This window comes from Styela clava, chromosome 13 (genome assembly GCF_964204865.1).
Source record: "Styela clava chromosome 13, kaStyClav1.hap1.2, whole genome shotgun sequence".
Lineage (NCBI taxonomy): Eukaryota > Metazoa > Chordata > Ascidiacea > Stolidobranchia > Styelidae > Styela > Styela clava.
The window spans coordinates 6,331,727-6,345,467 of record NC_135262.1 but is presented as its reverse complement, the minus strand read 5'-3'; the positions used below and the strand labels follow the sequence as shown (position 1 = coordinate 6,345,467).

Here is a 13,741-nt window from a genome sequence, read left to right as displayed (position 1 = left end):
ATATACTGTGTGTTATACAGGTTCATAAAATGCTTTAAATTTCAAAATACATTGTACCTATGTTCATAGTGGGAATGACATATAAAAACATACCGGTTATAGTAAGCACTCCGAGAGCTATTTTTATTTTCTCGTCTTGCTCGATTGGAACAAACGAACCATTCTTTGATTTAGATGAATATTTTCACGACGTTGAGAGTTTATCCGGGAACTCAAGCGAAATAGTTGCAGCTAGAAAGTAGAAGAAAAATCATACAAAATTGTTATAAAACACGCGATCTAGTTCGGGTATGATATTGACGATATTCGGGTTTAACTAATAGTGAGATGATCTTGACTCCTGACTCTGAGGAGCAGTGGGATTTAGTTTTTGTATATTGGGAGCACAGGTCAGCTAATCTCATAACTATATATATATATATATACCTACCCAACTCAACATCCGGACGAGATAATGAAGCCCGGCATATGAATATCGGCTTTTCTTTCGCCCGAGATAAATATGAAAAACGTTATCTTTGGATTACTTACTAATATTACGTTTGAAATTGTCAAAACAGCAAATTTGTGTTTCTGACGTAGCGTTTCATTACGGTGTTTTGTATATATTACACAATGAAAAGTAATGATTTTATAAGAAGAATGAATTTTATGTTATTAATATGGAGAACATTGTTTTGTTAAAAAGACTTTCTGAAGATTAAAAACAATTTTGGAAATTGTTTGAAAACTGCAGAATTATCGTAGCAACCGTAGTTGTCAAGCACTTTTGTGAGTTTGTTTCGTCACAATTTGTAATGATGTAAAATTTGAATAGAGACCTCTTTATAAAATCCGGTAAAACCAACTACTCTTTAGCAATTATCTTGTAGTATAGTGGCCTTTTGAATGCTATGTCGTTGTCATTAGTTTGCTGGTTGTTGTCGAAGAAAGTTTTGCTATTTAATTTTTATGAAATCCAAACTTTTTTCTTAAAATTTTGAATTTGTATGTTAATTCATGAGAATACGACGTCATTCCGTCATCTTATACCACTTGGATCGATGCGTGCCCAAACCCGGTGGATTGGATCTAACTGCATGATACATTTAGTCGTTTGTGTCCACTCACAACAACACTTCAGCAAATGGTTTTACATGGCTACTTTGTGCTTAATGATAGGACCGAAATCTAGTTAATTGTTTTTCCGGATACTGCAAATATGTCATCATGCAATACATGACGACATCGACATTGTGACGAAACAGATTCACAAAGATTCTTGACAACGGCTGTTGCTAAGAGATGCTTCTTCATTTCTCAATCCTAACTTTCTTTGAAAGATCCAATCCAAAAGATGCAAGGACTGCTGGTATTTACCTCAACCAAATAGTTAAAACTGTAGGCTTCTAGATCTGGGCTGAAAGTATAAACTTTGTTGATGCCAAGTGCCAACATTTGCAGAAGATTAAAAGATTATTTTGTTTGCAGCTATTATTTGTGCTAGTACTCAAGATTAGTCTACTATTTCACCAGAACCCCACCTGAACGATGAGCAACAGATCCTCGTGTGACAATTTTGTCACTGTAAAAACGTCGCCTTATCCATCGTCCAATGGTTCTCGTATGATTCCATTGTTGACCCCTCCCAGGAAAAGAATAAAGATGGATTTTTGTCCTAGAGATAATTCGATCTGGACAGTCCGATCCCTCATAGATCGCTTCAATGCTCCGGAGTCAAAAGGAGCATCCAATAGCAAAGAAAAATCAGCTATATCAACGAGGGTTGACTGCCTCCAAAAAAACCAACTACAACAACAGTTTTCAACAGAGGTATGTTAAAATCAACTTTATGCTGTTCAAATTCTGTTCCGAAACCAAATTTTCACAGGAATGGTTAACACCCGAATAATTTGAATACACATGTGACTTGCTATTCATAGATTTATAGTAGTATATATATTACTTATTTGAAGTAGCTTTCTCTTACTTGTTAAGCAATACTTGAAAAATTTTTACTGAAAGCCATTTGATTTTTTCTACAGGTAGAATTTAAAAATCTTCATGGCCCGCCAGCAGAGAGGACAGAAACAACTCGACTAGAAAGCACAGTTGTAAATATTGAAGTTCGTGACCGTGTGGTCTCTTTAGTAAACAAATGTGAGGTAGAGAAAGTTTCATCTGACGAAATCATTAGCGATATTCACAAAGATAAATACCTTGTCAAATACCTGAAAAAGAAACGAACACTGGATGTCGATATTCGGAAATTCACTTGGATACGGAAAAATGCAAGAGAAAAGCACAAGAAAAATTCAACTCTTCTTATTCTTCAGGAATTAGATCTGACAAGGTATATATATTTGTAAATAATTATTTTTTATGCTTGTGCAACGTAGATATATGTACGGCGAAAAAATATTTGAATTTTATGATATATTTGAAGTGATATTTTTTGTTAAAGACTTACACTGATGTAGAAAATACGACAGATGGCAATGACGAAGATTCAAATCAAATTCGTGCTACAGCTGTGGAAATCTCATTGTCTTCGGTGACATTGCCCGAACCAATTTTTTCTATTTTTGACAACTTAACTTTCGAGTTGAAAGACCCATTTGAAGACGATTCGGTATTTTTTTTTTATTCAATATCATTTACTATTCTGTTTTTTGCTTCGTCGTCTAACATATTATGTATTAACCAACTTTGTTTCAGATATTCCACATTAATGGGAAGGACATCTTGTTAACCCCAGTGCCGGCGTTTATTACACGTTCGGGGGAGGTTTTTTCCGTTATTGGCGGAATATCGGTGGATTACGATCATAGGGAAGTTTTCTCAAAATTGTCAGAATCCACTGACACTTTGAAAGGTAATGGAGTTAGCTTATAACGCATTTCATTGTACATATACATTGAATATATAGTTTTCGATTTGTTCACTGGCTCGACGGGCTTGGGTATAAACCGAATGCATTTTGCCCTTGGTTCGAAAGTTAATGACCTTTTTCTTTCTCTTTGTTTCTAGCAACGAAACTTGAAGCAATAAATACGGGTGCAAAAATAAACTATGAATTTGAATTATCGCAAAAATTGCAGCAAAATGTCTGGTGTTCAAAATCCGAAAACTGTTTGAATTGGGTAAGTTGTACAATAATACTTTGTACAAAGATGTATTATATTGAAAGCTTGAAATTGTATGTGAGATCATATACATGTTAGTTCAATCACTTGATCGGATTGATCATTTTTATTTTTCAGTCTTCAAAGCGAATGATACAAAATTCTTTATCGCAAAATCGCAATTTTTGTAAAAATGCTTCCTTTTTAATTTCAATACAAATCCGAATCTTACCTGTATGGATAGATCTCGCAAAAAATGCATCCTGTCCACCTCTTATTGTGTTTGCATCTTTTCAGATGAAAAATACCACAGATGAAATATATGATATTGTTTGTAAGATGAGTCGATTGGAGCGAAGGAAACTTTTTATCAAAATGGAAATAAAAACTGAAAATGTAAGTTACATATTAATTAGTTGTTGTATTTTTTTTAGTCTCAAATTTGTGTTTCTGACGTAGCGTTTCATTACGGTGTTTTGTATATATTACATAATGAAAAGTAATGATTTTATAAAAAGAATGAACTTTATGTTATTAATATGGAGAACATTGTTTTGTTAAAAAGACTCTCTGAAAATTAATTTGTCATTCAAAAGAAGAATGTGTTCCATAAAATTAAAAAGTTCTTCACCCCGAATTGTTGTCGTTCTAAGAAATCCAACAACTAACTTCAACTTGAGGAAGAACTTACAGATATCCGAGAACAACTTGAAGGTCTGCGGGAATTGTTGCCATTGTATAGAATTTTCCTTAATAAATTCGAAGAGGAATTGTGCGAAATCAAAAATGAGCCTTACAATGGCGAATATTTTATAACTGACTCTGTGGTTTTGCAGAATTTGAGTTTTTCTGTGTGATTTCAAATATATTTATATAAAAAAAACGCGTGTTATCCTGAATTAATTACGAGAAATGAAATATCTTTGACAAGGCTAATGGCCTGTGGATACTGGGATATCGATGTTGATCCAAGAATCGGAAGAATTCAACATCTAGTCTTGTATGATCAGTCTTATATAATTTGTACAAATTGAGGGAGTGGAGATCTTTTATAGACCACTACTCCGGACATTCACACACGATAAAACCGCGTCCACCAGATCAGGATTGTTTTTAATCTAATTAATTTATTCTGCTGGTATTGTTTGTGAAATATTCTCTTCAACCGAAGGTGGTTGTTTACAAAAGGACTGCTGTCTTTCTGATTAATGATGACGTTTGGGATTTTAAATATATGAAATTATATTCATTTGTGCGTGTAATCTAGTTAGTTGTATATAAACACCAATAGTTTTGGTAATAGATACATAGACAGATTTTTTACCCGAATCAGCGAATCAATAAATAAATCCAGTTATAAAAATTCAACACTTTTTAATACATCCAAAGAAAAATGCAATATAGATAAAATAAACGAATTAGTATTTGTGAACAAGTAAACGAATAAAAATAGATTTAAAAAAAAAACAGGAGCACATAACTAATGTTAATTCGATACGACGAAAATCACCTCATCCGATAAAATCATATGTGCATAATCAATAATAGTTGCAGCTGTGCATCGTAATGATGCAAACAAAGCCAGTGCGATTGTTTGAAAATATTAAGAGTACTCTACCTGTGTTTCGATGTAATAATACTTTAATTTAATTTCTGACGGTATACTATCTTATAGAGCTCGAGGCATTGCCGCGAGTCACCGTTTATCAAAGACCTACAGTGACTCAAGTCGTCTAGTTTAGACAGAATGTTTCGGACTCGACATCAACTAATGGCCAATGAAACTGTGCTCAGTTATTGACTAGTCTTGAATGACCCATGACCCGGGGTTTAGGAAACATGTCACGTTTTGGCGAAAAGCATCAGAATGAAAGAAAACAAACAAACTGACGAGTTGAAAGTGTTGCTTTCTATCATATTCTGTGTATGTGGTTTTTTATATTTTCCTAAGATTTATCCATAGATCCTTTGTTTTGTTTAATCTGTGAATTTTCTTTTGAAACCGACGGAAATTTACGTTTTGGGCTGGTTTCTCCGATGTAAATACCCTGTTCCGTAAACATATCACTATCTTTTTCTAATTGCTCTAACAGTGGAACAAATTTCTTTTTCGTCGGCGAAACCGGTTTTTCATCTCCGTTCAAGCCGTTATCAACAGAAACGTTTATAGATATACTTTGTAAAAGCGACATATTGTTTTTAGAATTTTCATTCGCACTAGAATCGCATTTGGGAGTATCATCTTTAGAAGTTTGCGCAACGACTGAACTCTGAGCGCTTCCTTTAACAGTTTCATCTATTGATGGAGGAGTGAGCATAACGCTGACTCTTGATTCTACAACTCCTTGCGGTGGCAATATTTCGGCGCTAACGGCCCGTGAAATTCGCTTCCATCTCTTCCCTTTTTGATTCTGCCTTCTCCTTGTTTGAAGCTTTGTTTCTGGTAAGCCAAGTGTAGAAACTGGCAATTCACTGCCGATAGAAGCTCGTCCACTTAAAATAAAATTTGATGTCGCCAAACTTCGCAGCCTTAATCTGTCTTTACCTATGATTTCGCGACTGCTTTTCGTTGGAAATGTCCTACTGGAACTGAGACTGAAATGAATAACACATCATATTAAAATTTGCAAAGTAGGATATGAAGTTCATATTTAACTCGGGATAAATGATAGCTGATATGACGGCGCAATCATATGACGAAACGCGGCCTCTCGACCGGTTACCACTTCCAGTCCAATATGGAGTTAACCAGTTATTCGTTTCAGATGCATGAACTTGTATTAAATGAAAGGTATATTCATAAAGACCCTTCAAACAGTATATTCCAAACGGCGGGCATGTACCGTATAAAGAGTATTAAGATTCAAAAAGTACAAAGTTCTGGGAGAATGTCACGGGTCACCTAAATTAAATTATGACGTCACACACGCAAAATTTCTGTTCACTATTTAAAAATATTGCACAAATTATTATTTTTACCTGTAATTATGAAGTTTGTTGTTCAACAATTTCCTACATACGCAACCTCTACATAATATGGTCCGTAGGATTCTGAATAACACTTTCAAATATCCCTGGCGAAAAGCTTTGCTCAATAAAGCATACAGGGCAGGATTCATTGCGCTGTTACATAAGGCTATCCAATTTACCACCAATCGTACAGACGATTCACCTAACAAATAAAAATATAAAACGAAGTTTATAAGTTAAACTACAAGTCTACTATTTGGCAATGACATTTCTTAGTGTCAGCTTTTAGTAGCCAAGTCGACCAGTTCACAATCCAGTTAACAGCAATGAACATCTGGGCACGAACCAAGATCGCGAGACTAACAATGAAAAACTTCCACGCAGCATTCCCCACCACAAATTGACACGTATGTCAATTGATTGTTTATTCCAAAACCGGATCGCCCATTTTTGAAATAGAATACATTAAAAATAGATTAGATGAGTGAATCCATATTAATGTTTTGCAATATCTCAGATCAAAGTTTAGTTTGATTTTGCTTTGTCTAATATATATCGATATTGTTGATAACGATGATAATGTTGATTGACGTTTCGTGTGATAATAATTATTAGCCAATCCCCCAAATAATTTGAATATTCGAATTGTTATGAGATCTTAATTACCATCATACTATAGCAGTGGTTCTCAAACAGGGGTCCGCGAGGGAATATCAGGGGGGCCGCACGAGCCTTAAGTTCTTGCGTTATAGGCTAACGTTGTCATTTGCATTTTCGTCTTGTTGTGAAAAAAATTGCTTTTCTGTTAAATAAGGGATCAAATGCTTCGAAACTTTTAGTGGTTTATAATTGTTATTGACGCTGGAAGGTTATTACTTTTACTTATGTCAAAAAAATTCTGTGTGCTCTATAGAATTCGTTTTTCACTTTGATTCCTGTGTGATTACGTCTTCAAAATTAAAAATTCGCACCGTGCCATGGTTCCGTGGCCGCATCTCAACGATGTCGTCGGACTACACCAATACTTCAAAGTTTTACATTCATTAGCAGCAAAATGGCTGAACAGCGAAAATACGACAAAGACTTATCCCAATTTAGGCCTTCAGTATCAAATAATGTTTTTTTTTATTACATCTGCACTTTTTGCTGTATTTTATAATGAAGTACAAAACGAAATTCAGTTTTGATATCATATCCATGAGTATATCGCACAAAAACAATACTTGTGAGCATAAGGCCACTGCATTTAAAATCATTATCCATTCGTCTCCACTTACTTATGTGGACATGGATTTTCTACACTTGTTCAACTCAAGACGATAGCAAGGAAAAACTTGATGTGCAAGATCACATGAGATAAATCAGTAAGCTATCGGTATAATAGTACCGCATTTGCTGTTTTGTAAATCCAAATTTATTTGAAATTAACAAATTTTTTTATTCACTCATTCATTTTTGCTAATCATGGACGGAGATACAAGAAAGGCACGCGAAACTCATAAAACCCTGATTTTAAATATAGTTATAAAATTGGAACCTATTTATTAAATATTTATTATGCACGCATATTGGAAACAGTGTACAGATTAATTCTCCACTGCAAAAAAACACACGGTGCAATGGCGATATTTGAGGGATTTCGACATCATTGTTAAGTTATATAGAAAAGCTATTTTGAAAATACGAGGATTCGATGACCTTACAAATACTATTTGATGGCAAAATAAAAAGACAAACTTCCATAATTCGGAAGAAAAATGATCGATATTAATTAATCAAAGGACACATTCGATTCTGTGACATTATTAGACATTGAGCTATATATCACTATGCCACAACTAGGGTTCACAATTTAATTTGTAAAACGTATTGGCGGATGTTGTAAACGAATAGTTTTTTTTTATGACTTGAATATTTGAAAATGACTGTTGTCGTGACAATCATTGCACGAAATTTTTGTGTATTGATAAGAAGTAAATGAAATTATGAAAACATATAAAATATATCGAACAAGTCTCGAAATTTATTTATGATTTTTGTTAATACTAAGCTATATTTCAGTGTTCAAATCGATATGACCGTTGCACTCGACGCACAGCTTTCACAGCGTAAAATGTTATGATCTGGGACTCAAGGGTATATAAGGAGAGAGATATAATCAAAAAAGCCACGCACAAATAATGATTTTTGATGAACGACTTTTAAATATCTTGAACATTTTTATCATGTTTAAAATTATTAAGAAGCACCAAAAAATTCCAGCAATGTAAAAGCCAGCGTTGTGTTGAATTGTGACCCGAAAACTATAAAAACGAAATTTCTGCTCTGGTGACCAGTGACCACATTGTTTTATTATTCCCGCGTGGGATTGGTCGTAGATGATTCGGCGCCATTCACTAGACTGAAAGCTGAATTTATTGCAGAAATTGATTGATTTATATTTAAATTTTTCGTAATAAACCTGACGGGTTACCTGACTTCCATTCGTCAATGGTCGAAGTATAATCATATATGATAGCTGGAGCCCAACATAATATGAACACAATCACTACAATTGCCAGCATGAGTGATATTTTCCTTTCTTTCTTGTATCGTTTTTTGAGCTGTTTAGCATCCAAGGCGCCTTTCATTCTAAATATGAAAACATGTACAAACTAAATGAAGACATTTACAGAGTGAAGATATGCGGGGAGGGTATCAGAAACTGAGTCATAAAACTGCAGTTGTGCCTTTTATCTCTAGTCTATAGTGCAGTGTTTCTCAAACTGCTGTTCCGCGGATGCTCCGAAGCGTTTCGCAGAACAGGGATCAAAATTGCGACTAAATTGGTCGCTATGGCGATCTCGGTTGTACTTCGGCGACTCTGAGTCGTAAATTTGTCAACCAACTGGCGACAAACAGACGGAGAGGCTTTGCCATCCAAACAGGCAGACAGTCCTCGTGTCAGTCTAGAAAGCATTGGATTTTCGTTGACTGTTCAATATCGCTAACCGTCGATTTAATTTTAATTTTACCATTTTGGAAACCATCCATCAATTTTACCTTCTAATTCCTTGGCGTGCCGCGAGGCGAGATAAAAAGCGTAGGTGCAAAGAAAAAGTTAAAGAAACGCTGCTCGAGTGCATTAATCATCAGACTGCAGTTTTTACACTAGCAACTTAATAGTCGCCACGTTAAAAACAACATTACTATATTTAGGGCTCATTGGCATGAACAAAAGTGATTTAAGTTTTGAATTATACTAATAGCAAATTTCAAAGACACTCATCTCAGATATAAGTTTTGAATTATACTAATAGCAAATTTCAAAAACACTCATTCAACTATCTTTTAGACGAAAGCCAGCAAAGCTTTTTTGCTTTTATACAAAATTATAAATCAAAGCTGAGAAATTGTAATATCGCAAATAGTATAAAAAAAATTTTACGTCAAAATTGTACAAACTTAGACACAATCTCAATTTATATATATAATACAAACCTCCTTCGACTTTGAACAATTTCCATATAAACCAGTGCGTAACAGAAAACAATAGCAAGCAATGGAATACACATCACAAAAAATCCGTTTGCATAAGTATATCCGCCATGGTTCTTTACGCCTACCATACAATCGTGTGTTGACTGATCATATACTACCGGTGGACCACTTCTCGGATATGAAAAATAATAACCTAAAATAATAGAATTTCAATTTGTTCAAAAAGAAAATAAACACGACTCTCTTGAGTGTCAGACTGTACCCGAAAAATGGAGTTTTTATGGTAAATGCTTATTCAGAAATTACTTTTTATTTAAATTAAAAATATTTAATTTATATTTCATGTTTGCTGCAGTTATTTAAAAAACCGAAAGGGGTTCTTTTCACGCCGACGTAGTTGTTCAAAATTATTAAACAAAGGTGCACTCTTTAACAAAATATACTCTCAGGCAAGGTGCACTAATGGTATATAGAAATAAATACGATTAGAGTATCAATTTGTTTGTATTTTTTCTTGCATTGTTTGAACAATGGTTTGTCTATCACAAGGTTTCCCAAACTCAATGTTGATAGTTACCCTTTGGATAATTTATAAATCGCTTGTGCCCCCAAAATTGTCCCGCGTGCTATGATTGAACAAAATAAGTTCTGTGAACGCGAATGTGGACTCGGTAATTACTGTAGTGGAATTTAAAATATTTACTGAGGTGAAAATATGGATTTTCAAAGATTTACTATACAAAGTTCTTTAAATTATTAACATCATGTGATACAATATTTTAAGGCATATCAGAAGTTATGAAAAGAATAATTCTTATACTCAATCTAATATACCACTGGGGATGAATGTACCCAGTTTGGGAACCCCTGTTCTGTCAGGAAGGTGTGTTTACAACTAATCGAGACAGTCAATTAACCTCGAACTTATAATAATCTTTTTTTCTGCTATATTGCATGTGGCCAAGTAACCGGCAAACTTTTGCCACTATTAATCAAACGTTCGAGTCAAAATACCTTACCTTCTGTGGAATTTTCCTTTAGCTCTTTGTTGTTTGGCACAGCCCATCCGACCATAATAGGAATATTGATGAGAACAATCCATAACCAAATTAGTATTATCGTGATAAGGACTCGTTTCTTTTTAAAATGATTTGCATATTCGTCCATGCGACACACAGTGTAATAACGATTCAACGCGATGAATGCTAGACTGTACCTGAGTCACAAAGTTTTACATTAATTCGGGTAAAACTGTTTAGTATAATTCGCACTGGTTTCATTTTCAAAAGCAAAGTATTGTCAAGTTTATTTGTGTGGACTGATGTGCGGTATTCAGATTGATAGGTAACACTATTTAGATGGTGATTTATTTGAAAAATTCGAACTTGTATCGTTCAGAAACTGAACTACGTAACCGACTGGCAGGGGGTACCAATCTTTTCTGATGCCCAGGGCTAGTTTCTAATACTGATGCTCCTTATATCAGACTTTAAAAATAATTCGAGGGATAAAACAACGTATGTTGTTGTACACGAAAATGAATTAACGGTCAAGTAGAAGCGAAATGTTTGTATTATTAATTAAATCATTAAACTAATCAACAAACTCGCATGTATCTATAAAATCAAACTATTTATCTGCTTTCCCATACAACGCGCTGATCGGGGGCTGCTCCTATGGCCCTCCCCTAGACTCGTCCCTGTCGACTGGTCACGTTGTTAAAAATATTTTCACAGTTTTTGTTACTCGATTTCGTCAATTTTGGCATTATAAAAAGGTTACAGTAACTAGTTGGTAACCTTGTGTTGTAGTGAAATACTGCCGTTTTCGTAATAAAATAAGTCGAATTTTATAATTTGGGACAAACTTCACCGATCAAAACCTTGATTTTGATGCCAACTTACCATGATACGTGAAGGGCGATGATCTTCACATACGCCGAAGATTGACAAAACGCAGAACTTTCAACATAATCAATATAATCACCGGCCAATTCACTATAAAATTAAACAAATTCAATTCAATTTTATATGCCAGTACTGTAAACACTTTCGAATTATTGGATGTTAGGTAAGTTTCATCAAGGCTCGTACTTTATTATGAGTAATAGCATGTATTTTGCATCGCTAATACTGACGCTTCCGCATTTCCAAATTTTAATTCAGGCTATCACAATTTGGCCAGTTTGTACACGTCATTCTACGCAATGGTTTTTGTCCAAGAATCAGTCACATATCAATCACCCAAGAAGATTGAGTTTAATAGTAAACGATTATTGATTTACTTCAATCATCAAACTTTTGTAAACTTGATTCACCTGCTTAAATTATATATAATTGCAGGAATGCTAAATGCAGTTATAATGATGTCCGATACAGTCAAATTAATTATGAAGTAGTTGCCTGGAATTCGAAGTTTCTTTTCCTGAAGATAAAAAGTCATATGATTATTTAATTATTTATTTTGCAGTAATTTATACCAATACTATTAATAAAAAATAGCCAGGTCAAGGTGGTTTAACTGCGAGCTGTTTTTACTCATTTAATAAATTCTCAAATGTTACGAAGTATGAAAAATTGGGAAACGCGATGAATCAGGTTTCTTAATCTATTAAACAAACACGATTGTACCGCGATAATAAGGCGACGGTGAGATACGAGCTACTTTTCTGCGTACTTTAATCTCTATTATCAATAAACCATGCAATTCCAAATTAATAGTTCTGAATTTAGGCAAATATTATTTTTTTTGTGCCAGAATTTACTTTTGACTCGTTATATTCCTATTTGTGGCAACATACTGCACGAATTTACACACTTAAAAACACAAACTGTGCCGAAAAAAATAGGTAATCACTATCAATTTGCATTTTGTGGCGAGACAATGATAGGCGGTGTAATACTAAACCCAGGGATGTCCGAAACGAATCGAAAATTCGAATTTATTTAAAATTCATTATATCGATATATAGTAAATCTTTGAATATGGGAATAATTTAGAAAATTCATTTTTTTTAAATGAGGGATGTTGAGCTGCCAGACAAACAGATCAATACATGCGATATCCCAACTGCCAACAAAGAACCCAGAGAAAACAATGACATTTATGTTTATGTCGTTTTAGATGAGATCAACATGAAAATTAGTAATTTATGAAATTTTCCACAAGAACTTGCCCCAATTTAAGAAATTTTCGATGTTTCATATTCGAAAATACTTTTATATAATATATTCGGAATAGTGAAATATTCGGATTTGGCCATCGCTGATTATACCCACAACGAAATCAATCTTTATATATTTATGGAGTTGGGTGTATATTGTAACCATGCCCTATTTTTTTAACTTCAACTGTCGTTTAACTAATTTAGCTTCCAAATTATGGTGATATAGTGCGCTTTGTATGGGGACTAGAATCAAGAGCGTTAACCAGAGATACCCGACATATCTTTGTATAACGCGCTAAACACTAGTGTATTCAAAATTGAATGGCAACCTTCCCAGTGCATAGAATGGATTCAGAAAGTCATTTACTAAAATACGCGGCAAGCTTCTATTAACAAACTTATTCATTCAATAACTTCTAATAATATTAACTTACCTTCCGTATGGTAACGATGACTAAAATATTTCCCAACGTTCCAAATATTGCGACAATCGCCAAGAATATAATTTTCCCAACATTTGCACCTAAGTCATGTGAGTTGGTTGAACTGGAATTGCTGAATTGTTGTGTCACTGAAGTCGCATATTGTGGGCTAGTAGTTGAATTGGCATCCATTCATAAATATTTCTAGCGTCACTAATAGTTTATGAGCGAACAATTATAACTATATGGTATTATCTAAATTTATGAAAATTTAGAGAAATATAACTATATAAAATAAACGTTTATAAATAAGTATTCACCAACCAACTTCCTTTAAAATGATAAAGCTGAGCAATGCCGTGTCAATTACAATTTGCACGCATAATACAATGGCGAGTTGTAGAGCGGCCGGTAGGCAAGTGCTGGCAACAGTAATATGCCAGAGGGCGTCGTCTAAGTGTATCAGCTCTTAATTCAGTCTGCAATATATTATAAAGATATTATATCTTTTAATTTACAGTGGTAAACATCTTTCACAAAACGATTATTCATTTTAATACTTTTACAATTAGAAGCTTTTAGGATCTATCTGAGCACAA

General features: G+C 34.1%; 2 protein-coding genes across 2 annotated transcripts; one reads left to right on the top strand and one right to left on the bottom strand.

The window, feature by feature from the left end:
* The first annotated feature begins 1,488 nt into the window (after nt 1–1,488).
* Nucleotides 1,489–2,594, top strand: LOC120332769 (uncharacterized). The gene is made up of 3 exons (XM_039400083.2): nt 1,489–1,812; nt 2,025–2,332; nt 2,444–2,594. The coding sequence occupies exons 1-3, from the start codon at nt 1,531–1,533 to the stop codon at nt 2,457–2,459; spliced, it is 606 nt and encodes a 201-aa protein (XP_039256017.2). The 5' UTR covers nt 1,489–1,530; the 3' UTR covers nt 2,460–2,594.
* Nucleotides 2,595–4,464: 1,870 nt separating this feature from the next.
* Nucleotides 4,465–13,399, bottom strand: LOC120333145 (alpha-1A adrenergic receptor-like). The gene is made up of 8 exons (XM_039400503.2): nt 13,155–13,399; nt 11,872–11,978; nt 11,459–11,551; nt 10,574–10,770; nt 9,555–9,747; nt 8,548–8,705; nt 6,084–6,276; nt 4,465–5,699 (listed from the first exon to the last, which is right to left on the bottom strand). The coding sequence occupies exons 1-8, from the start codon at nt 13,332–13,334 to the stop codon at nt 5,051–5,053; spliced, it is 1,770 nt and encodes a 589-aa protein (XP_039256437.2). The 5' UTR covers nt 13,335–13,399; the 3' UTR covers nt 4,465–5,050.
* Nucleotides 13,400–13,741: the final 342 nt, after the last annotated feature.